Source organism: Lynx canadensis, chromosome B1, assembly GCF_007474595.2.
Source record: "Lynx canadensis isolate LIC74 chromosome B1, mLynCan4.pri.v2, whole genome shotgun sequence".
NCBI lineage: Eukaryota > Metazoa > Chordata > Mammalia > Carnivora > Felidae > Lynx > Lynx canadensis.
Genome location: NC_044306.2, coordinates 79191704 through 79218604, shown reverse-complemented (window position 1 = coordinate 79218604; position 26901 = coordinate 79191704). Strand labels below are relative to the sequence as shown.

Below are 26901 nucleotides of genomic sequence, written 5' to 3'. Positions count from 1 at the left end.
TTTTTGTAATCATGTATTAGGTTGTCAAATGCCAGTGATTTAATAGAGGCTTTAGTCTTCTACCTGTAAAAAGAAAATATTTCTCACTCTTCCCTTAGGGATTGTTCTTTGCTCTGTGAGGTATAAAAGTTCACTGTTAATTAGCAACACAGCACATACAGGAAGGTGATGCCTTTGTAAATGGAACCTTATAGTCAACAAATTCCAAGAGCTAGCATTTATTGCAGAGCTTCAAATGGGGCCAACCCAAGGGCAAAATGGAAACAATCTACATTGCTCATGAAGAGCTGTGAGCTCCATTCCGGAGCATCAATCTGCTCTTCTCCGGTTGTGGATTTGATCTATGATGTTGGAAGGAGGTGCGTTGAGTGTGAGAGAATGTGTGCATGTGCACAGAGGGCTTTGTGACAATTCCAGATGGTTCTGAAGTCCTCTTCTTGACATTCGGGGTTTCCCTTGCTCCTTAGCCTGAGGAATAGCAATCACTGGGTGATCAAGGGAGGTGGGGCAGAGCTCTGGAAGTGTGTATGTGCTACACCTGTCCGCTTGTCTCTAGAAAAATCATTATCGGCCTCTCTCTGTTTCCCACCTAAGAAGTCAGCATGGGCAGTGAACAGATACCAAGGAATAAGGTGAAAAGGGAAAAAATTACTACACTAGATAGGTCTGTCTTTAAAGAGCAAAAACAGGAAAAGTTTTAGGGACTTGAAACACTGGCATCTTTTTATTTGCTACAGAATTTTTCTGCCTTCTCAACCATAAATAGCTTCATGTATTTGTGGCTCCCTATGGGGCCCTAAGCTGTTGAAATCATCATTTAGTACCTCTACTATGAGAAGTAACAACAGCACAAGTCCCCCAATGATCACTACAGCCAGTAAGACTGCTCCATAGGTGCTGTGGGCCCAACACCTTCGCCAGCCTTTCAACTTCATTGTGTAGCTTCCCACACACTGCACCAAATATCCAGAGCAGCCACTGACATCGACTACCTAAAACTAAGGCCGTCTGCCAACATGCTTAATACTTAACTATGCCGTTTGTTTTAAACATTTCAAGAAAATATTTCCAGGTAGAAAGGGAACTTTTTTCAGAATTTTGTCTCTGCTTTTCCATTCCTATTTACCTGGACTGCTTTATCCCTTTTGGAGAACTGATTGCCACAGATTCACCAGTTCTCAACTCCACTTATCCATCATGTCTATTTTTTTTTTTTTTTTCAATTCAAGTTAGTTAACATACAGTGTAGTCTTCGCTTCAGGAGTAGAACCCAGTGATTCATCTCTTACATATGATACCCAGTGCTCATCCCAACAAGTGCCTTCTTTAATGTCCATAACCCATTTATCCATAAGATCCATAACCCATTTATGGATGGGACAACCCATCCATCTCCCCACCCACCTCCTCTCCAGCAACTCTCATTTTCTTCTCTGTATTTAAGTCTCTTACAGTTTGTCTCCCTCTCTGCTTTTATCTTATTTTTCCTTCCCTTCCCCATGTTCATCTGTAGAGTTTCTCAAATTCCACTTGAGTGAAATCATATGATATTTGTATCTCTCTGCCAAACTATTTTGCTTAGCATAATACACTCTAGCTCCATCCACGCTGTTGCAAATGGCAAGATTTCATTCTTTTTTATCACTATCACTCATCAGCATGGAAATACAAATCAAAACCACAATGAGACACCACCTCACCCCGGTCAGAATGGCTAAAATTAACAGCACAGGAAACATCAGGTGTTGGTGAGGATGCGGAGGAAGGGGATCTCTTTTGCATTGTTGGTGGGAATGCAAATTGGTGCAGCCACTCTGGAAAACAGCATGGAGGTTCCTCGAAAAATTAAAAAATAGAACTACCCTACAACCCAGCAATTGCACTACTAGCAATTTATCCAAACGATACAAAATTGCTGATTCGAAGAGGCACAGGCACCCCAATGTTCATCGTCTCTGTTCTTAAAGTGTTTCCTTCTCCAGTCTCTGACCTCCTTCCCCAAACTAATCCACCATCGGCTCCTGCCAATTCTTCCCTGTCACCACTCAAATCAGGCCTTTTGCTCAAGGGCACCAATGCTGTCCCAAATTAAGTGCTTTCTACTCTGTCATCCACAATCCCATCTCAGTTGTCATCCATCCTCTAGAGGGCACCTGCCATAAGCCACTGTACCACACCAAGGGACAAAACTGCCTGGGCCACTGCACTGATTTTTTTCCACTGTGAAGAGCTTATTAAAAGACTTGATGTATTTAGGAGAAGGGCTGCAATTTCTCATTCCAATTTGAGGGCCTTACGTAATGCGGCCCTTGTGTCTTTGTTCAGTTGCCTGCTCTGGCCAGGCTGTCCCCTGATCTGGGCCTGCGCAAGCAAGCAGGCTCAAGTTCAGGCTCCACCTTCCTGTTCCTCCTCTGCCCACTTCTCCTTAATGCCTAAACGCCTCCTCATACTCCCTATCCTTCCAGGACGCTATTTTGGCATTTGACTGCACTCAGTTTAGCAATTTTCATATTTCTGGTGTCAAAGTATCACATCATGTAAGTTGTATGATCCTGATTACACCGTGAGTGCAAGTTCTGTGACAGCAGCTCTGTGTCCTATGGCGTTTGGGTATGGTTCTGAGCCACTAGGCATAAAGAAGACAACAAGACCTGAGGAATTAGTAGCTTTCAGCCTTGTATGAGGAAGGCCATTCTCACAATGATTCTCTGAACCTGATAGGCTACATCTAATTTTTATCACACACAGGAAATGAAACACAGGAAGATAAAATTTTTAAATAAAGCTTTAGATTAATATCAAGATGTTAAAGAGGTACTTCAGGATGGTAATGGTGACTTTTTTTTTTAAAGTATGGAGATCATTCCTTAAGAAAAAAATAGAGACTACCCAATTTCTTTCCCATCAGGGCAACAGAAATTCAAATTAGAGTTTCAACTTGAAATGGCTAGGAGTTAATTATTTAGAGTATAGCGAGATAACTGTTAAATTATAATGTGCTCTTCATAAGTGTTCTGAAGCCAGAGATGTTGCCCTACTTTTTGGTGGGTAAAAATAGTTGGGATCTTTGTAACTCTTGTGAGAGGCAGTATAGTTTATGTGTTAAGTACACAGAGTCAAAATGCCTGGACTTCCTGAGTTCCAATCCCACTTCCTTCAGTCTGAGCGATCTTGGACTACTCGCTCACTTCTCACATGTCTCAGATGGCAGATATCTAACATGAGGGCAGATAATTATCATACCTATTTCATAGGGTTATTATGAGGATTAAAACGAGAATATACAATAAAATTATTAGCATAATGAGCACAAAATAAGTACTCAAATATTTACTATGACTGCTATTAGTTTTAAAAATTCAAGGAACATACCAAAAAGCCTAGTTAAAATACCTTCAGTGTTTTCTTTGTCACAACTGCTTAGAGTTCAGATTTAAAGATACTACCTTTCAAAACTCACCAAGCTTTCAGATTTAAGAAGGCTGTCATGAAGAATAAATGGGATAAGGGTGCCTGGGTGGCTCAGTTGGTTGAGTGTCTGACTTCAGCTCAAGTTATTATCTCATGGTCTGTGAGTTCGAATCCCATGTCAGGCTCTGGGCTGACAGCTCAGAGCCTGGAGCCTGCTTCGGATTCTGTGTCTCCCTCTCTCTCTGCCTCTCCTCTGCTTGCTCGCTCTCTCTCTCTCTCTCAAAAATAAACAAACATTAAAAACAATTAGGAATAAATGGCATAAAACAATGTCTGGCATCTAGTAACTGCTCAGTAAAAGGTAGCTATATTATAGGAGTAGATGGGATAGAATAAAGCATTTTTTTAAAGCACTGCTCCTTAAAATAAACCAAACCACTCCATTAACAGCAAAAATGAGAGTTACTTTTTAAATTTCAGATTATAATTTGTGTGGAAGGAACAGACACATTAAAACCAATGCTCGTTGGGGTGCCTGGGTGGCTCAGTCAGTTAAGCGCCGGACTTCGGCTCAGGTCACGATCTCACAGCTTGTGAGTTGATGAAGCCCTGTGTTGGGCTCTGTTCTGACAGCTCAGAACCTGGAGCCTGCTTTGGATTCTGTGTCTACCACTCTCTCTGCCCCTCCCCCGCTCACACTCTGTATCTCTTTCTCTCAAAAATAAACACTAAAAAAAATTGAAACCAATGTTCGGGAAAATTTTCTTATAAACAGGCAATCCTCTAAACCAGTTTTTAAGAACATCCTGGGTGAGGTGACTCACTGTTGCCTTTGGGTTGCCTATTGTAAAGCCAAGAGCCAAATAAGTGGCCAGTCTCTACAAAGGCCTCAGGGCATATATTCTCTGTATTATCCCCATTCCTGGCTCTATTTTTCCCTTTCTTGCTCTTATCTTCCCTTTGTCCTGTTTTTCATCTCTTATTTTAAATTTCATTTTAACTTATATAAAGTTTTCTGTTCCTTTGGATGTTTTTCTCAAACAAGATGGGTGGCAAACAAACACATCAACATTTGAAAATTACTGGGCTTCTAATTTATACTTTACAAATTTGCTATGTAAAGTGCACCTTTATATATATATCACATATATACGTACTTATATTATCATATGATTTAAATAGTTATCAGGAGCGCCTGGGTGGCTCAGTCGATTGGCTGTCCAACTTCAGCTCAGGTCAAGATCTCACAGTTTGTGAGTTCAAGCCCCACATCAGGCTCTGTGCTGACAGCTCGGAGCCTGGAGCCCGCTTCAGATTCTGTCTCCCTCTCTGCCCCTCCCCTCCTCATGCTCTGTCTCTCTCTGTCTCAAAAATAAATAAAAAACATAAACAAACAAACAAATAGTTATCGAGTAGTAAATCAGCAAATGTTGCTTGAGCACCTGCTACATGTTTGGCATCATCTCTGCACTGGTTAACAAATCAAATCCCCTTTACATCATGTTTAGTTGTGAGCTCTGGACTGAGATGCAATAATAATCAATTATTCATCATCAATCATTCATCAATTAATGATGAATAAAAAACAAAAACTGGGATTGAAAATTCCACATATGCACATATGCAAAAATGTCTGATGTCTAGCTAAACTTGGAATAAACAGAGACCAACTGGGGCTTTCTGTGTGCAACTTAGAGAGAGAAAAATTACTCATACATGTATAACACACACACACACACACACGCACACGATGTCCTACATTCATATTCTGTAAGGTTCTAACCATGGCACATTCTTTGTCTAAACACCCATTTCTTGGGCAAATGCATCTATTTTCATGGATGATGACTCCAAAATCTTTATTTTCAATCCTACCTTGTTCCCCAACCTTCTGCATCTCATCTCCAACTTTCTGTTAGGCACACCTGAATGTCCTATAGACATTTCAAACTCAATGTCCTAAATCGAACCTCATTCCAATCTCCTTTATCCTGGCAATGCCCCTTCCCCCCCACTGTTTTTTTTTTTTCATGTGCTACATAAATAACTCATTTATTGTGTCTAATCTTCCCACCACCTCTCACTGGAATGTATGCTCCACCAGGGCAGGGATCTTTGTTCATTTCAGATGTCCCTTCATTCAAGATGTCTAGGTATGCCTCGAATGGTGTCTGGCATTTAGTAGATATCAAATAAATAAACTCCCTCTCCAGTGTTACTAATATCAGCAGCTGAGCCTAGGGAATCATCTTAGATCTTTGCTTCTTTACCTCCAATATAGAACTGCTAATGTTCCTTCCCAGATAGTCTCGTTAACTACCCCTCCCCTCTCAATGCCTAACACTGATGGTCTAGTTCTTTCCCTGGACATCTCTTACCAAAGTGATTTAAAACAGCCACCAGAACTCTTTAAATAAGCATACCACCCTAAATCCAGATATTAAATGCAAAACTGAGCCTGCCATTCTTCTGAAAACATCCAGAGGTTCTGTTTTGCCCAAGGATAAGTTCAGGCCCTGCCTAACAGTCCAAGACCTGGACCCAATCTGCACACTTAGCTTCACCTTCTATTCACATCTCAATTTTCAAAGTGGTTAACACAAAATTGCTTCTGGTGCCCTGTGCAGACAGACTATCCTTATTCCTCCTCACCATGGCCAATTTTAATCTTTCAAGATTCAGTTTGGGGGTCAATTCTTTAAGAAGCCTTCCCTGACCTTCCAGGTTAGCCTAAATGTCATGGCTTTGCATGTTCCCACAGCAACTAACTCAAGGGCTACAAAAAATCTGGGCAAATGTACAATTAACACTAAAGCCTTATGATTATACAAGGAGGAAGGGAGGGTTCATAAAAACCGTAGATACAATCCACTGAACAGATATTTATTTAAGCTCTTAAAATAAGTGAGTAGAAAGAACCAGGTTATCCATTTCCTAACATCTGGTAAAGGAAAGAAATCATCTTTAAAGAGTTTTATGAGAAAACTGTAAGCCAGAACAGTCCTTGGTTTCCTATCTCTGACTCAGCAGTTCTGTAAGTGACAATGGACTTTGATGTTCTTTAGCTCCCTGTACATGGCTCATGGAGACACTGAGGGCTGTATCGTAGCATGAACTGAAGACATCTAATAAATATATGTTATTTTCTTGCATTATCATTTCCTTAATTTTATATTTCAAGTTATAAGGGAATACCTATATTTCAATTATTATATAATGCCACCCTGAATAGTGTGTGTCCACTAAATTCAAGTTCTCTATTTTGGGGTGCAACTGTATTGTGCCCATCCCCACCCCCCTGCACCTCCCACTTGCTCACATTGCAGTGACAGGGCTAATGTGGGTATATGACACAGTGAGACAAGTTCCTCTGGACCTGTTCAGTTTAATCATTAATTTTATAAAGCAAAGGAAATTAACTATTAACCAACCATCACATTTCCTTAACAACAGTTACCTCAAAGAATAAAGTATAGGGGTACCTGGGTGGCTCAGTTGGTTGAGCGTCCGACTTTGGCTGAGGTCACAATCTCACAGTCTGTGAGTTCGAGACCCACATCGGGCTCTATGCTGACAGATCCTGGAGCTTGCTTTGGACTCTCTCTCTCTCTCTCTCTCTCTCTCTCTCTGCCCCTCCCCCACTCATGCTCTCTCAAAAATAAACATTAAAAAATTTTTTTTCAAAGAATAAACTATAAATTTAAAGATTTTCAAATCTACATGCTGTGAACTACATATGTTAAGACTGAAATACATGTTCAGAGGCTTGGTTACCTTAAAATTCTGCCTATTTGAGGAATCTTTTGATTAATCTGCAATTGTACCTCTTAAAGTTATTTTGTTTCAGGAAATAGATTTGTAAGTCTCTTACTTAAAAGGAAATGTCTAAGTATGGAAACTGACATCACATGATTTGGCTGACCTTACCAAGATATGCACTCTTTAGCCTAACAGGTCTGCTTGCAAAAATATAAATCCAGTTGACTTTACATAATAATGAACTCTGTCCTTTCATAGCCTTGTACCTCTTCAGTGATTTGTGGTAGCTGTGTCTTCCAGACACTGCTTGTACACTGGGTATCCAAAAAGGAAATTAGGTTATAAAATAGTGTAGTGAATGTAGTCGCCTCTGTTCACTGAGGGATCACAAAATAAAATACACATGAGATGAAACTAATGGCAATTTACAGTTGGAAAGAGACAGAGTAAAAACTCAGACTAGAATTACAAGTTGCAGATTAGAAGGTCAAAAGCCTGAACCAACTCTTGCGCTGGTTTCATTGCTAATTTCCTGATTTGCAGGGAAGTCACTTAACCTCAACTGCTTTCATGCCACGTGTAAACATTCATGTGTACATTCAAACATTTATTTGGTGGCTACTCTATATCTATAGTCTTGCTCCGTTCTGGAGATAAGACTGTCTCACCCTAAAGACATCTCACAGAGGAGCTGAAGGTCCAGTAGGTTGGTGGCTCTTAATATTTTCTCTCACTATGCAACTTCCAAAGGCAAGACTGCCTGCATGGGTGACAGAGGATCAATTATGGGGTAAATATCAACAGTCTAGGCTGAGCTGGAACATGTGCGACAGCCTCTCCAAAAAATTCTGGCAGACCCTCTGCCCACTTCTCCCACATGCCCTCTGAGAACTTTGAAAACTCCTAGGCTAGAACAATCTTACAACCTCCAAGGGCGCTCTATGAAGAAAATAATGTATTACAGGAAAAATAAAAACCTAACGAAGAAAAAACAAAAACCTAGAAGTGCCACATTATTGTACCACTTACACGATCTCTCTCTAAAGACATTAACCAGAGAACTGTAGCATTTGATTCCACAGAATAAATCTAATATTTTGATGCCACTTGATGATTTATAAAATCTGCAAAAACATTTTTTTCCATTTTATTTTTCTTAGCATTAGGTAGGGCAATACTACTTTCCCTATTTAGATATAAAGAAATTATATAGGCAAATTAAATAATGACACGTTATAAAATTTTTTTCAATTAAAAAAATTAAATAATGTCTTACTCTCATACCTAGTGAGTGACAGAGCCAGAAATTAAAACTAAATCCTCTGACCCTAAAACCAGTCCAGTTTCCACCAAGGGAGAACCCTACCTAAAAAATATAAATATATAAATGTTTATTCTTTTTCGTTTTAAGATAGAAAGGTCTTGACAAACCTTCAAGGCAAATAAGCAATTCAAATTTAAAAACAAAATGATAAACTTCCATTTGTAACGTACAATAATATGGCTCTTAACTGACATTATTGGAAAATAAGCTGTTCTGGATGAGACTTCTAAGTTTTTTTATATTAAATGTTTAAGATGAAAAAAAAAATAAACACATATATATGTCCCATTAAACAGAACACAAAGAACATAATTTACACATTTTTTAATGTTATTTTTTAAGTTTACCTATTTTGAGAAAGTGTGTGGATGGGAGGGAAGGAGGGAGGGAGAGAGAGAGAGAGAAAGAGAGAAAGAGAATCACAAGCAGGCTCTGCACTGTCAGCGCAGAGCCGGATGTGGGGCTCAATCTGATGAACCATGAGATGACCTGAGCCGAGATCAAGAGTCAGGTGCTTAACCAACTGAGCCACCCAGGTGTCCCCATAATTTATACTTTTAACAAATGATTTGCAGTCTCCTTACATTGTTACTACTACACTATTATACCAAGCTTTAGAGTGGAGTGCTCTAGGGCATAAAGCCCTAAACCAGTAAACTCAGAGCTCAGACTGTTCCATCTTTCTTCCTGCCTCCACTCTAGTGGATGCTTCCAGTTCTGCGCTTGGTGTGGTTAGCTCTTTTCAGCTTACCTGACTCCCCTTATCCCAGCTCCCTCTATCTACTGCTTCTTGAATTCTCTGCTTTTATAATCTAAGGAAGAGCTTAAGGTTATCAGGGAAAGCTCGATATCTATCTATCTATCTATCTATACACACACACATGCATACACACACGTATATATATACACATGTGTTATATATGTTTATGTGTTATATATATGTATTATATATTTTTATATACACTATAATATAGACCAAATTATGTCTTCTCAATGCTTACATCACACCATCATCACCAAGTAGGCATGAACGAATGACATACAGGGTAGAGTTTCCATGAGCTTGAAAATTATAGAAAATGAAAGAAGTAGACTGACAGATTCAGAGTTGTGAGATGCTGGGTTGGGTCTAGGTGTGGAGTCCTGAGACTTTAATCCAGGTCCAAGTTTAGTCTAATGATTCTGAATAGACTGATAAACTGGGTCTGATCCCAATTGTCTTCACTATAAAAGGGGAAGAATAATATATCCATATACCATAATTTTATGAAACTAGTGCTTCAAACTATAAAGTATTATAAAAATAATTTATTTTTATTAAATCAAAAAAGTTCTGATACAGAGTCCAATTTCTCACATATTCTCTCTCATACACACATGACAAAACAGTAAAGAAATACAAATACAAAATAGAAACAAGTAAGTCCTCACTCTGATCAAGTTTATTTTCAAAATTTATGGTCTGGTTTCACTCAGGTGAGCTCTAAAATCAAAATTCCCACTTAGTTCTCTAATTCTCCCCTCATACTCCTGAATTTTTATCTTTTTCTCAGCTTCCTCTTTTTCCATAATTTTATCTTCTAATTCACCTATTCTCTCTTTTGCCTCTTCAATCTGTGCTATGGCCACCTCCATTTTATTTTGCACCTCATTTATAGCATTTTTTAGCTCCTCGTGACTATTTCTTAGTCCCTTGATCTCTGTATCAATAGATTCTCTGCTGTCCTCTATGCTTTTTTCAACCCAGCAATTAATTTTATGACTATTATTCTAAATTCTTGTTCCATTATATTGCTTAAGTCGTTTTTGATCAATTTGTTAGCTGTCACTACTTCCTGGATGGGCGGGTGGGAGGGAGGGGAGGGTGGGTGATGGGTATTGAAGAGGGCACCTGTTGGGATGAGCACTGAATGTTGTATGGAAACCAATTTGACAATAAATTTCATATCAAAAAAATAAAGTCAAATCAAATCAAAATTCCCCCCAAAATAGGGGCTATGTTGTATTTTTTTTTAATTTTTAATGTTTATTTTATTTTTGAGAGAGAGAGAGAGAGAGAGAGAGAGTGTCAGCAGGGGAAGAGCAGAGAGAGAGAGAGAGACAGAATCCAAAGCAGGCTCCAGGCTCTGAGCTGTCAGCACAGAGCCCAATGCAGGGCTTGAACTCAGGAACCGTGAGATCATGACCTGAGCAGAAGTCGGACGCTTAACCGACTGAGCCACCCAGGCGCCCCGGGACTAAGCTATATTAATAAAAGTTTTAAAAGGTGCTCATCAAGTTTCATTATCTATTATCGATCAAATTTCCAATGGAAGAAAAGGATGTCTAGACATCAAGGTTTTTCCATATTTATTTATACCTCAGTTACAAAAACAATTGTTTCCTCAGCTACTTCCATAGAAACTACTTAAAACAACAAAACTAAGCAAAACCTTTGGGAAAGCCATTTGCTTCAGAAGCAGAGAAGTTCAGGTTCCGAAAACAGCCACAACTTGGGTTCTGATACAAAGGCTGAGCCACAGGCAGGCTACCACAGAGGGTACCATTCCAAATCTCTCTACACTGCTTTATTGTTATATATTGCCTGACTTTGTTCACTAATTAGTGAGCCTAAGAGGGGAGTCCTTATATTGGAAGGTACAAAGTGGCATTAGGAAGGTACCAAAGGTAATTTTACCTTATTATCTTATCTTCTACTGAGCCAATCATATAGCTAAGGATAGAAAGAGGGGAGTTGTGGGTGAGGAAAGTCTTAAAAAATAAATTGATCTCAGTACTGCACAAATTTATTTTCCAGAAATCAATCTCCTGGTAACAGAATCCATGGTTTCCTACAGGAAATGCTCTTCCCCACTCTTAGTGTAGGTAGTTTAAGTTGGCTGACTCTAGCCAGAACTAGCCTGTCAGATCACTGCATTCCCAGGTCACTGTAATTGGTTTGGAGGGGAACATGGGAGCCAAGTGCAGTCTTAGAGGAGATTTAACTGGGAGCTTTTCTAAGAACCGCTGGGAACAGAGAACTTCTTTTTAATGAGGTCCTGGTGGCTATCTCATCACCATGAGAGATCCTGGATGAGAACAGAGCCAGAGCAAAGTCAAGCACTGGAGAGAATGCAATGGAGTTCTAACCACCTGGTTTACAACCATGGCTTGTTTGAAGCCAAGCCTATGCCAGGGCTTTACGGTTATGTGAGCCAATGAATTTCCACTGCTGCTTAAGCCTGTTTGTGTTGATTTTCTGTCACCTGTAACCAAGAACCCATATTCTGAGAAAGAAATACAGAACTCCTATTACCAATTCAATGCTGAGTTTCGGGACTATTAAATAATTAATAGTGTAAATAATGTAAAATCATGTAGTATTAATTAAATAACACGAAACCAATCCTAGAAGCACAGAAATAATGAGTTGGTCAGCTTTTCCATCCAGAACTGAGGACGCCAGCTTCCTGTGGTCACCAGCAAAACAAAGATGAAACATTCAAGTGCTTTAAGTCTCTGAAGCAGTAGTTCATCCCCCAGAAAACTGCCCGAGAAATAAACCTACAGGAGTCTTAGTGTTGGGGTCCTCGGTAAAATAAGCATCAATGATGCAATAATGCTGCTACTAAGAGCAAAACTTCTACACTTCAGCCAATCATATAGTCAATATTACTAAAACCATCTAAGTCTGATGGTAATTAATGGCTTACAAGTGAGGACGGAGGAAGGAGAACACAATCTAAAAGACTACCTCTCCTCAGGAAGTACAATTACTTGGACAGAAGCAAAGCTAGCCTAAATATACCTAGAGAATCTCAGTCAAATGTTTAATTTAGTGTACTGGTTTGGAAACCTTCAGTTAGAACAACGGTAGGACTGAAGCAGGGACCTGGAATCTGAAGCAGCTGTTCAATGCAATTATTCTGTATGGAACACAACTTAACTCACAGACACGATCCTGATATTAAAATTTCAATTTGCCACAAACACATATATTTATACAGAAACACAGAAAAGATGTGACACATTCTATGTGTGCCTAGTAAAAATGCTCTTGCACATCATGCAAATTAAGTTTATGGAGAATTATTTTTCTAAGTCTCACTGAAAAACAAAGACCAATAAAAACAAAAAAGTTCTTTCTGACAGATCTCAATTCCCAATTTCAAATTCTGCCCATTCAACAGCACTCAGTGGAAAATCTCCAGGTGCTTTTTAGAGAAGACATTACTACTATTTATCACTGACAGACTGCCTCAGAAGTATTTTGTATCTATTTCCCTGTAGTGATTTAGAGTTAACTATGCAAGCAAACTATGCAGCAGGAAAGAAAACGTGTAAAAGGAACACCCACATGAACATTTACCTTCCACTGCTCTTTTGAAGAATACTTTGCAGCTGCCACAGGTTACTACCCCATAATGACATCCTGAAGCCTCATCCCCACACACCAAACATATTTTGGAAGGTCTTGAAGATCCAGTAGAAACACTTCGTAAAGTAGAGCTGGGGAAAGAAATCAAGATTCAAATAAATACGCTACAATAGCAAATTTGATATGCTGTACAGCTTAGCTCAAACTTTGTCAATACTCGCAGTTTCATAAATGAATTCAGTATTTACTGGTCACAGATGTGACCTAGAAAATGAAGGTAAAACCCTATCAGTGGAGTAATGCTATCCAGAATTCTATGCAGCAAAGCCTTTTCTCAATACCAAGAAACAATAATCACATAAATACTCCCCCCGGCCCCGCTATTTTTGAGAAAGTTGACCAAAAAAATTATTTGCATTCTAGGTGGGCAGCTGCGGAGGAGGAGAATCTTGAGCTGAGTCATTATGGAAGTATTTTTGGCATCAAAGAGCTATTACAATACTTCTTTACTCTCTTCACCCAGACTCACATTATATATCTCAATTATGCCAGATAAAAAACTCTCCCATTTCCAAAACAATCCACTAATCAAAATGTAAAAATTCTTGCCTTGACTGCCAGCAATTCTATCCCTCCAAGCTTCTGCATTTTTCCGTGTTACCTTATATAGGTATGTTCAAATCACTTCATTTTGCTTACTAAAAGGACACAGTCAATACTCAAAAAACAAAAGCCATATGTGGTGAATATCTCAGGTATCTTTCTGGTAAGAAAATGAAGGGCATCAGTTTTTAGGGGAAAATTTAGCCCTTTAAACAAAAATCTGTATGAATACTTAAAAAATGTTTTTATTGCTTATTTATTTTTGAAAGAGAGACAGAGTGCGAAGAGGGGAGGGACAGAGAGACAGGGAGACACAGAATCCAAAGCAGGCTCCAGGCTCTGAGCTGTCAGCCCTACGCGGGCTCAAACTCACGAACCGTGAGATCATCACCTGAGTTGAAGTCGGACGGACATTTAACTGACTGAGCCACCCAGGTGCCCCTCTATGAATACTTTTAAAGGGGAATCTTCTCATATATACTGTGATACATTCTATATTACTGTGCTAATTTAAACAAGAATGTTTTACATTCTAATAAGGCATCGTAGTTCAGTGACAGACGTATTCTGAACAGGCAAAGAAGGTGACATTATTCATTTGTAGTCCACATGTATTTGTTGAATATGTACCCACAGGCCCTGTGCAAGGTACTGAGGAAATAAATACCCAAACCCAGTCTCTGTCCTCCAGTGAGTGGGGACCTGAACAATTATGGTAAGTGCTATGGTGCGGGGTAGTATGGCGGCACATACTGGGAAGGGTGGGACTATGCCAGTAGCGAAGCACTTCCCCAAAGGTGACCACTGAACTGAATCTGGAAGCACAACAGGATGAGAGCTGGACAAAGAAAAGGTGCGGGGGAGGCAGAGGTGCAACGGCTCAGGGAAATGCCAGCTGGACGTGTTCAGAAGACTCTGAATAGAACTGCTGTATGTCACCACCATCGCCTTGCTGTCACGACATCAGTCTCCATGTGAAACAGCAGGAACATGTAGAAAAGACTCAAAGAAAACACATTAAAAGACTAGAATGGTTATGTCACGATGATGCTTTCTCTGTTTTCCAAATTAGCTAAAACGTGATTAATTCTGTCCTGGTAATTTTTTTTTTTTTTTTAAGACGTTTTCACTACGCTCTCACAAAAAACAGAAGGAACAAAGTATTCAGCTGCTGGAGCACTGCAGCATGACTGACTTTTTAGAAAATGACTTCTTAAATCAAGGACTGCAACAATGTTCTCCAAAGTTGTTTCTCCTTCCGAGAAAAGTGCTCTTTATTATTTTTATTAGTGTCCTTTGACTTCTTTATGGCATTCAAAACATTCCATTTCAGCACCAGTAACTTCTTCAGCATGTCAGAGAAACTCAATCCATGCTCTGTCCGACCCTCTTACCTCTCTTACGCCTCACAGGGAAATATCCCAACTTTGTAAACAATTAGAATGCAACTTACAATCATCGTTAACTGTGGCTGCTTTTTCACAACTACAAGCGTAGGTAGGACTTCTGTTTCACATTTATGGGAGCCTTGGTCTTGGTCTCCAAACTTAATAATCTCTTAACTTCACTTTTTATAACACTCCTCCTCTTGTCAAACCCATCCTCTCTGTGATCTTGTCTAGTTTCTTAGCTTTAACGTCATGGATATGCCCAGGGCTTCCAAATATTTATCTCCAGCTCAGGCACCTCCTGAAATTTCTGACCCATTTATCCACCTGCCTGACATGCCCACTTGAGTGTCTGAGGTACACCTCAAACTTAACATGTCCATAACTTTGCTGATCTTCTCCCTGCCCCAAACCTGCTCCTCCTACAGACAGACTTTGTCATCTCAGTTAATGGCAACTGTTACGGGCTGAGCTGTGTCTTCTCCAAAATTCCCATGTTGAAGTCCTAGTCCCTAGAACCTCCAAGTGTGATCTCTTTTGGGAATAGAGTCATAGCAGATACCTTAGTTAAGATGAGAGCATTCTGGAGTAGGGTGGGCCCCTATTCCAACATGACCCACATCCTTCTTAAAAAGCGGAAATCAGGACACAGACACACACAGAGAATGCCATGTGAAGGTAAAGGCAGTGACACTTTCACGAGCCAGTTAACATCAAAGATTGCCAGAAAACCACCAGAAGCTGGAGACAGGTAAGAAACAGATTCTCCCTGACAGCCTTCAGAAGGAAGCAATCCTGCTGGCACGTTAACCTTGGACTTTGGATCTTCAGGACCATGAGACAATACATCTTTGTTGTTTAAGCCACCCGGTTTGTGGTACTTTGTTACCATGGCCCTGGCAAACTAAAACAGCAACTTGGACTCATCTCTGACTCTTTACTCTCTCCCTCCACACATCCAATCTGCTAAATTCTATTTACTCTGCCTTCAGAATACATCCAGATTCTACTCACTTCACACACCTCCTCTCGTACCACTAGCTTCAGCTGTCAACACCTCTCCCCAGGGATTTGGAAAAGCCTCCTAGGTGATCTTCCTGTTTTTCCTTGCCGCCCCTTCCTTCCTCTGCAGCCAGAATCATCTTTATTCACTCCTTTGCTCAAAACCATCCAGGGGCTTTCCCTCACACTCAAAAGTCAGTTATCCATGTTACCGCAGGGCCAAATCTGGCCTCCCAGACTTCTCTAACCTCTCTTGCTTGCCTATACCACTCAGCAACACTGGCCTCCTCAGTGGCCCCCAAAACCACCAGGTGTGTCCCACCTCAGAACCTTTGCACTTGCTCTCCCCCTCACCTAGATATCTACAGAGTCCCGCCCACCTTCTTCAAGGCTTCATCCAAATGTCACCTTCTCAGTCTGGCCTCTCTGACTACACTGCCGAAAGTGCCTCCTTCCTTAGGACCCTCTATCCCCTTTCTGCTTTATTTTTCCTCTCGGAACAACACATTACCATCTAAAATGTTGTCCTCTTTACCTCTGTACTCTGTTTATTGTCTTCCTCATACACACAAGAAAGTAAATTCAATAGGAGCCAGGATTTTCTTCTGCTATTTACGATCCTGTGCCCAGTTCCTGGACCATTTAGTACCTGGGGCAGACCAGGACCCCAGTCAGCACTTGAATAAATGACTGATTTTGAATAACTGGCATTGTTGCAACAGACACCATAAAACCCATCCCATCGTCAATTCTGAAGTCCTCCCACAGTCCTTATATGAAGGAATGAGATTTGTTTTTAACTATCTTGAGAGTGAGATGTATGTAGTGGAACCAAATTAAGAAAAGTTGAAGAGAAAGTCTAGCATAAAAAGGATGCACTGTGAAATTCAAATTAAAACATTTCTTTTTCATTATAAAACTAAAGCAAACACGAACCCTTTTCCCCTCTTGTTCACTATCATCTTTCAATGACATTAGAGCAAATCTGCCTGTACACGCCTCTCAGCAGCCCTCTGCCTCCTGGGTTTCTGTAACACTGTACTGAGCCTGTTCTCCCTAACACGCCTCCTCTATTCTTCAGGCTCCTTCTCATTTTCTAGATCATCAATGTAGCTTTTCTTCGGAGCTCGACCCTTGGCCATCTTTTTCCTTATTTCTGTACTTTGTCCCTTAATGATCTCATTCACTCTCCCGGCTCAAACAGCTCTCTTGGTGAATGACTTCCCAAATCTTCCCATCCGGCTCCAACCACTCCCCCCATGTCCAACGGCCTGTTTTCACTTCCTTTATAGAACATCTCTGCCTCTGTGTTCCATGCACTTCTGGAAGGGTACTGCCATCTGTGAACCTCCCAGGTTCAAACCCTGGACTCCTTCCTAACTGGCAAATCTAACAGTTACCAGGTCTGCCGTTCGGCCTCACCGGCTACTGTGAACAGGGATTCAGGTCCCTGTCACTCACTTTCTCAGGCATCCTCCCTGTCACCAGCCTCTCTTCCCAATTCCTTCCACACTGGCTGACAAATGACTTTTCCTATTTAAGAGCTTGACTGCATTACTTCCATCGTCCCACCAACACCACCATGAATGATGACCTCGGTAGGACAGCTCAGTCTTCCCCCCTCTCAACCGTCCCCTGCAGGTCCTCTCACATGCCCAGCCTCATGCGGGCCGCATGACGCTAACATCCCTGCCGGTGCAGACACTGGCACTGACACAACACTGCTTCCTCACCCCTGTTCACACTCCCCGTAGCACATCCATCCTTTAGGAGCCCTGGTGTTCTCCCAGCAGCAAGCACCGCTCTCCCTCCCCCGATTCACCCCAGCACTGCACTACCCTCCCCTCCCCCTTTCAGCAGACACCACTTTGGGCCTCACATTAGTGACCTGTGCACTTATCCTAATCCCTGGAGGGCAAAAATCTTGTCCTGTGCATCTCTGTGCACCCTGCTGCCATTAGTGGATGGTTGCTACTATTTATTGAATGAATGAAATCGCACTCTTAATCTCATTACAGTAGAACATAAATTTCCAAAAGGCGATTGTACAGAAGGTAAATTAATGAGGCCAAGGTTATAGGTTCAATTCCCATGCGGTTCATTTAGCTTTGCACAGGGGGAAAAAAACATCCAGGAACACAGACTTCTCTCAAAAGCTCAGCCAGCTGTCTCACAAACATATGCATTATTAACACAGAAGACAAGCCACAGAGCGTGGATGGGTCAGGGAAATGCCAGTCTCTACTGACACCTTATCGTGTGGTTATCTTTAAAACTGAACTACAGCACATGTTGGGAAGTTACATATCTAGTTTTAAGCAATATATCAGTACATTTTAGAAGGGGGGTGGGTAGGAAAGGAGGAGGGGAAGGAGAGAGACAGGGAGAGAAGGACAGGGCGGCAGACCTTGAACTCACTTCTTAAACACGGAGTGTTATGAAAATACAAAGTTTACTCAGTGATTCTGTAGATCAAAATTCAACTTTACAGTATAATCTATTTACTAAGCACCTACACAGAATGTGAGGCCCACACTGTAGGGCCAAATATGCAGGGGCAAAGGCGGGGACAGAGGCTCGAGCCGGGGGCCTCAGCTCCAGTTCTAGCTCAGTCATTTCCGAGCGAGAAACCACAGCAAAACCACCTCTCTTTAGATGATAATTCTCATCACGAAAAGGTTAAATAGAAAATCTCTAAGATTATTTTTAAGAAATCCTTTTAAGTTAAAGATGGATACAAAAGATAAATGGGACGGCCTGTCCTGATCAAGTTTTATACAAATCGAATTTCAAGCTCAAATTAAAGACAATGTATTACACACCACAAATAACCACTTTCTGATCTAGATCAAGGATAAAAGCATATGTATGTAAAAACTTATTCTTTCTAGAACAGCTATTCATACAGCATTTAAAACTTTGTTACATCTTCACGATTGTATCTATGCTGATTTTGGTTAAAATTTCTCTATAAATGTACACATTAAAATGGTACTTTACCCCCTAAAGAACATTTTAATATTGACATAAAAAACTACCCAAAATGATCATTTTTGGTCTTGGTAATCAAAGAAACAATGTTCACATAAAGAAGTTTATAATCAACAAAGGCAGTTGGTTCATAGGATTTCATACAAATGTTAAAATATTATAAAAGCAGAAATCTGTGAAAATTATATTTCCATTTGTAAAGACAGTGTCTCTTTTAGGGAAACACAAGTGAGATGCAGCTATTTTTTTTTTTTTTGTGCCAAATATAGTAATTCTAATGACCCAGTGAAGAGCCTGAAGAGATTAACCAAAGGTTCAAGGTGCACATTAATTTTGGTGACATTTGGGAGAGGATAAATTAGCCAATCATCAAAAACAACTGAGGTATCTTTTTCCCTGAAATGGTTCGATGTTTAGGAAGAAGCCATAGGAGAAAAAATGATTTTTACTGATCAAAACAAGACTAGGAAACCAGCTCACTGAGAAACTGTAATGGACCACATTGTTCCAGGAATTACCACATGTAAAACTACCCTTCACTGTCTTTATAACAATTATATAACAATACAGTGGTGACTGATCCACTATTCAGTGATAGGAAACTCTTCGTATGAAAATACTGTCTCATTTCTTAAACTCACTCAGTATGAATTGACAAACCTATCTTTTGTACTGCCACTTAATCAGCTGTATGCTTCTACCATCACCTGCAGCTACTAAAAACATTTTTTCCATGTGTAATCAATTCCAGTATTCAGTCAGCTATCTAGAGCAGGGTGAGAATTTTGAGGAATATGCAAACAATACTTCAGTAAGCATCCTTGTATCTGAACATGCTGGTGCGTTTAAATTATTCATTAATGAGGCGATTCACTGAAGGCCTACTATAGGCACCACTGTGATGAGTAAGAGAAAGTTCCTATTCTTGTGGAGTTTCTACTGTAATAAGAGAGGTAGACAACACAGACGTAAGCAAATAATTTTAGAAAGTGATAAGTGCTAGAAAGAAAGTAACAGACTGAGATTGGATGGGGTGGTGGAGCATAGGGTTCTTTAGAAAGGTAGCCTGAGAAGACATCTTTGGGGAGGCTGAAATGACAAAGTAGCTAGCTATGTGAAGATGCCAAACAAAGAGACAAGTGCAAAGTCCCTGAGACAGGAATAAACGTGACACCTTCCAGAGACAGAAAGGAGGGCACTGTGGCTCAAATTCAGGCAACAAGGAAGAAGGGAAGATGGGCGATAGGATGTAACGCCCAAAAAGAGGGTGGAAATGGACCACACAGGCCTGGAAGGCTATAGTAAAGAGTCAGGATACTATTCTAAGTGCCATCAACATAACGTGAACATGTTTTCAGCAAGAGGGTAACATGATCTGTTTGACACTTAAACATCTTATTGTGACTGTTGTATAGAGAATGGACCAGAGGATGGGGTGGTGTTGGGATCAGGGAGAACAGCAAAGGAGACTCCTGTAATTATCCAGCTAGGAGAGGACAATGGCTTCTACAGATTAAGCTTTAATTAGTAAAGACTGTGAGAAGTGACTTTTTGTTTTTACATAGATAGCAGTGACAGGATTTGTAGCATAATTGGACAGCAGTGCTGTAAATATGTAAGATTGGGATAAAGAGCAGGTTGGCAAGGTAGGGTCTGTTTTGGATCTCACAGTAGGACAGTATTGGTACGTTATAGTCTACTTTTGTATATAATATAGTAACGATTAAATTAAAAGATAGTCTACTCATAGGAAAGACAGGGAGTGATCCACACCAGTTTTCCTTAACCTTTCTGGGCCAGTTTCCTCATCCTTAAAGTAGTAATAACAAAGCTCCTATCTTATATTACTCCATATATGTAAGCACACTAAGAACACGGACATACCTTCAGTGTTATTTAAATTCTGGTGATTATTAATCAGTATTACTGTTGGATCTATAATTCTTAACAGTGACTGCCACAGTAGTGGATCTACAGGTAATTCCACTTTTCTATATTATATTTTTCTGTATTGCTTTTAATTTCTATAAGCAGGCATAACATTGGTAAGCAGCAAAAGAAAGGTTTTTAAAAATTATACTATAGGGGTGCCTGGGTGGCTCAGTCGGTTAAGCATTCAACTTTGGCTCAGGTCATGATCTCGTGGTTTGTGAGTTCAAGCCTGGCATTGGGCTCTGTGCTGGACAGCTCAGAGCCTGGAGCCTGCTTTTGATTCTCTATCTCCCTCCCTCTCTGGCCCTCCCGAGCTCACACTGTGTTTCTCTCTCTCTCTCTCTTTCTCTCTCTCTCTCTCAAAAATAAACACTAAAAATTTTTTTTCAAATATACTATAAAATAGTGGTATTACAATAGCTATGTTATGTTATTTACTGCAGTTATTAGTGTTTTGTGTGAATATGGATTTAAGTATTTCTTATGTCTGTAATGTGCAACTTGGAAACAGCCACATTAGATCATTAGGATAAACAATCACTGAGATTCAAATATATATTCTTTTATATAAAGAACACTAAATCTAAGAAACATAAGAATCTGGAAAACACTCAAAAAAAATTTCAAGAGTATAAATTAACCCTTACCAGCTTGTTTACTAAAATCCTATTTTCACCAACACATAAAATAAGCAAAAAACAAAAAGAAAAACCCTTTTTGTAGACTATTTCCTTTTGTTTTGATAAAAAAATATAATACATATTTTGTATTGTTCTCAACAACATATTTTGTTGTTGAGAAAGCGTGAGAGGGCAAGAGGGGGAGAAGAGCAGAGGAGGAGAGAGAGAGAATCTTAAGAAGGCCCCACACTTGGAATGGAGCCCAATGTGGAGCTTAATCCCATGACTCTGGGATCATGACCTGAGCCAAAATCAAGAGTGGGATGTTCAACCTACTGAGCCACCCAGGTGCTCCAATAAGCATATATTTTGAATCACAATATTTAACCTGTGCTATCTCATCCTAGTTTTCCTATTATTTAGGGGGAATATTTGGGAGTGAGACTTGTGGTATATTTTCCTTTATGGTCTTATCTTTGTTGATAAATAAATCATTAGTGTTTTGGGGGGATAATTCATCACTAAATAGAGTTTATCCTCTTAAGCCGCAATTCATAATGCACCATAGATAAAAATTAAAAATTGGCATACCATCTTACAACTTCAGTTGTATGAAAAATTATGAATAAAATTATATACAGAAAATTCAAGGATATACCTGGATTAGGAAATTAAAATTTAAAACACAGCCATGGCTGATTAGTATTTTCCACTTTACTTTTTTATTTGTTTTCATAATAGTTTATACCATTAATAATATTAGAGTGGCTCTGTTTAAAGAGGTATGCATTTTCTACACTCTAAATTTCATTTAAGTGAAAGAAATTTGCCAGTAAAAGACTTAAAATCATAATCAAGAAAGCATAGTTTTAGCACAGAAAAAAAGTATCTTGACACAGATCTCAAAGAAAAAAAAATATTTTGGATCAAAACAAACTGAAGCCCACACTACGATATGTAGAATTCCATTAAAAAATATATATATTTTAAGTAATTTCTACACCCAATGTGGGGCTCAAACTCACAACCCTGAGATCAAGAGTCTCATGCTCTTCTGACTGAGCTAGCCAGATGACCCAAATTTCATTTTAAAAATAAGGATCTATGTTAGGAGGGCATTTGAGTAACTTTTTCTCCTTAACTAGCTAGACAAATTAGCATTTGATCAAAATATGCAACATCTATTTTTTGGAAAATAAGCAAAAATATTTTAATCAAGATTAAAACGTATTGTCTAACAAAACAAAGAAAACAGTCAAATATAATTATAGGCCTTTGTATTATTAATGAATCATTTTAATCAAATGACTTTTACTAAATACAAGTTATGTGACAGTCCTTTTGAGAATACAAAGATAACAAATGGCTTCTACTCTCAAAGTTTAAAATTGAGCAGGTAGATAAGACCTGGAGATTGGTAAATATTAAAGTCATTACACGGTAAGAATCATCCATGGTTTAAAAATAAATCAAAATTCAAAAGTGAGCTGCACCAAAAAAAAAAAAGAAGAAGAAGAAGAAGAAGAAGAAGAAGAAGAAGAAGAAGAAGAAGAAGAAAAGTAAAAAAAAGTCCAGACAATGGCAAAATGCTCCAGGGTCCAAACTCCAGGAATGCATTCTAGAGACAAGTGTGAAAAATAACCCAAACCATGGAGGGTCTCTAATACTAGATTAAGTAGTTAGAGATGATTGTAGGACAAGGAGTTGAAACATCTGGTAGACAACTGAAAATGTGGCATGGAAAATGGAGGTGGGTATAAAAATCTATGTTAAAGGTCATAATAAAAGTGACCAGTTTACAGTTTTTAATGTGTACAATACAGACAATGAAAACAAGAAGATGCAATAAACTGGAAGAAAAGTAAGGACCACTGCTAGATAGTATAAGCACAAAAAACACATTCAAGGGTGCAACACAACTTAAAAGATAGGTTATTCTTGGGAGAGCAAGGACTCTAGATTTTATTTACAGAACAATGAATGAATTCACCCAGGGAGAAGTTGAAACGAGGAGAAAAGAAAGTCTCAAATGGAAATCTATAGAAAATGAACGTTTTTGGTTAGGCAGGAAAAGACGAACTCACTAATAAACCTGAGGCAGGAGGGCAGGGGGTACACAAAGAAGTAGGAAGACAAGATAATGCAGTCTTAGAATCAGGGAGGGCAGATTCAATTGGAGGTCAACCGTGTCAAATGCCACCAAGAGAGCAAGACTTAAGGTTGACCACTCGGATGCTGTCATGGTTAACACCACTGACCACTGACCTTAGCGATGGTCATTTTTATGCATATATAAGATGCATGTAGGGGCAGCTGGGTGGCTCAGTTGGTTAAGCTTTTGACTCCTGGTTTCAGCTCAGGTCATGATCTCACAGTTCATGAGATCGTGCCCTGCATCACAATCTTTTCTTTTTTTTTTCAAAGTTAAAAGCGCATCAAACACGCCTAGCATTTATTATTTTAATCACAAACCTACAGACCCCTTAGTACACCCTCCTTGGGGCTCGACCCCAAGGATCCAAAGCTGACAACCTTGGGTGTATGTGGTAGGAAGGATGGGGATGGGCAGGGAGTGTCTCTTAATAACTCTAAAATGGGGAGGACTCCTCCAAATGGAGAACTGAGTGGAGGCTGGAGGTTGGAGGTGGCCTAGCTTCTGAGTGGAGGGTCAATAAAAAAATCAGACAGCTCGGTGCTGTCAGCACGGAGCCTGTTTGGGATTCTCTCTCTCCCTCCCTCCATCCCCCTTTCTTGCTTCATGCTCTCTCTCAAAATAAATAAACTTATAAAAATAAGATGCACATATAAGCCATATTGAAGTGAAAAGCATTCCACATCTTTCTATTAAGGAGTTTCCGTATTCAGAGAAGTAGCCCTTGTCATAAAACTATACCTGGTAGTATACTATCCTTGAGTATATGCAGAGTCTCTAAAAAGATTTAATGTCAAATTATCTCCAGAAACATTTATTGAGCATGTATTTCTATGTCAATCAGTGGTTGCTAAGACAATGACCAAATATATGTGCTAAAAAAGATGCCTCCACATTTTATTTTGCCTCTGTGATCCCTGGCATATGTAAGTGTATTTATATACATCATAAGTTAGTTATCCAGAATTCTCTGGAAAGGAATCTTTCCAGAACTTATCACATCATCTGCGGGTCAGTACTTTATAAAGTATGTTTTAAGGAGATTACTTCTAAATGCTTGTTTGAGCATATAAAGTGGGTTTTAAGAAGATTACTACAAAATGCTTGCTTGAGTGTTTTTAATTACAGTAATTTTGCTTTTGAAACATACTATATATAGTACACATGACTTACCTTTTCCCCCTGAATGTTAACTACCCTTATGTTAAGATGCAGACTTAGATGCTGATACAGATGGCATGAGACACTGAGCACTAATGGGTACTGAACCTAGGTATGGACCTTGAACCCGAGTTATTTAGAAATTACTGATCAAAGTGTGCTCTGTTTACCACATTTTCAAAAAGTTGATGTAAAACATGCTTCACCATGGACTTCCTGTGCAGAATACAGCTTCTTTCTAGAAATATAATTTATCAAAGCTCCGAACAGCTTTTTCCCAGAGTGGTTTTTCTTACAGTCTAGAAATAATCATTTTCCTTGCCGCTGGTATTGCCCTCTGATTCACCAACTCAATTCCACTATCACTGTTACTATGCAAGATTCGTACATAATATTACAGGGCCTTTTTGTATGAACTCACATCCTCCTACCTGTCTTATACTAAGTTTTTTTCATGTAGGATAAAGGGATATCCTTCATTATTTCATCAGTATACATGTCATAGGTTCAGAGAAGCTCATTCCAAAATCTACAAATTAATGACAATGTCATAGTACTTTCACTGACATGACATCTTGCCATATTTACTTTAAACCTACTCAATATCTGACTTTGAGCAGAGATACCACTCTTAAAAATATTAAAATTAGCATCTTCATGTGACGTTAAAATTCCTGAAGAGTGGTTCTAATTAATGGGATTAGCTAAATTCATTCTTTGACATTTCAGTTTTTCAATAATCAATGAGGTGTCACTTGAAAACTAGAAGTTGAGAAAAAAATGCCCAAGTAATAACCATATTTTCTTAGGGTTAATTCTATTATTTTTAAATATTTTTATGTTTTATTTATTTTTGAGAGCAAGAGAGACAGAGTGCAAGTAAGGGATGGCAGAGAGAGAGGGAGACACAGAATCTGAAAGAGGCTCCAGGCTCTAAGCTGTCAGCACACAGCCCAATGCGGGGCTCGAACTCACAGACTGTGAGTTCAAGACCTGAGCCAAAGTCAGACGCTTAAACCAACTGAGTCACCCAGGCATTCCTCTATTATTTTTAAATAACATTAATGCTTTCAGGTCAGCTTAATACTCTGAGATGGTCTTTCAGTAAAGGTGTAAGGAATCGGAAAACAAAAACCTTTCCTAATCACACATTAGCTTGTAACAGGTAAAAATATATGTCCCTTTCCAAAACATGAATAAATTTTTTCTAGTCCTCAGGGGTTTTCTTTATGGAGGCCGACACTATAACCACACACACACACAAAGCAACCCTGTCCTTACTGTGCTGAAGGGCAGCATGACTGGTACCTGGATCCTGGTGGCAGTCATCACCAAAGAGAATGATTTGGTCAACACTGCAAAATGCTACTCAGGGGATAGACCAGCCTCACTGGTAAGCTCTGAAAATAAGGTGTGCACTAACACACACGTTGAAGAGGAAACACATACACACACAAGCAAAAATCTTCTGCAGTGTCATGATTTGCTGCTCTTCAAAGTATTTTTCATTAAGAATTTCCTGGGAAGAAAATAGCAGAGGCTTTAAGTGGGAGCAACTATAGGCACTACGTCAGCAGGATTAGATGGCGGAGTCTGCAGGGTAATTCAGAGACACCTCTTCTACCTTATTCCTATGCCCTTCGGGGTTGATGTATCAATGCTGTTCTATTCTATCAATAGTTGCCTGTGTTCACCTTTAAGGTCCCCATAGAACTCTCTTTTAAAATTCTCCCACTCAAGCATAATTTGTAAGATTAAGCCATATGAAATAGTTTTTTTCAACGGTTTTTGACCTGAAAAATTGGGAATTTGTTATGGTTCCATGTAACACCTTTCTGGCCTCTGGCTTTAACGATAAAACCAGGGTCTGCCATTGGACAGCAGTTCCAACTCAATAAAATGATCATTTACTATCATGTGGGCAACAGCTAAGTATGGTGGACTTGGGCCTTCAAGGTAACACACGGAAGTACTGAGGTAAAGTTAGATATTGTTTGTTCCCACCCCACACTGCTAAGTTCCCTTCTATTACCACATTCTCCACCAGTTTTGGCTAAGACTTACAAATTTCTTGCAATATGCTTTTCTTCATTTTTTTCTCATCAATTTTATTACTTTTACTTTTAAGTGAAAATGTGATGTTAAAAAAAATAACTTTAATAAACCAAACGGTACACTCATTTCCTGACTCGGCATGAACA

At 39.4% G+C, this 26901-nt stretch overlaps 1 protein-coding gene across 1 annotated transcript in view; it reads right to left on the bottom strand.

Moving 5' to 3' along the window:
* Positions 1-26901, bottom strand: part of NR3C2 (nuclear receptor subfamily 3 group C member 2) — a 349492-nt gene that overhangs the window by 165096 nt on the left and 157495 nt on the right. The window contains exon 3 of the mRNA XM_030312947.2: positions 12843-12982. Within this exon, the coding sequence (XP_030168807.1) occupies positions 12843-12982 (140 nt within the window). The remainder of the gene's footprint in view (positions 1-12842; positions 12983-26901) is intronic.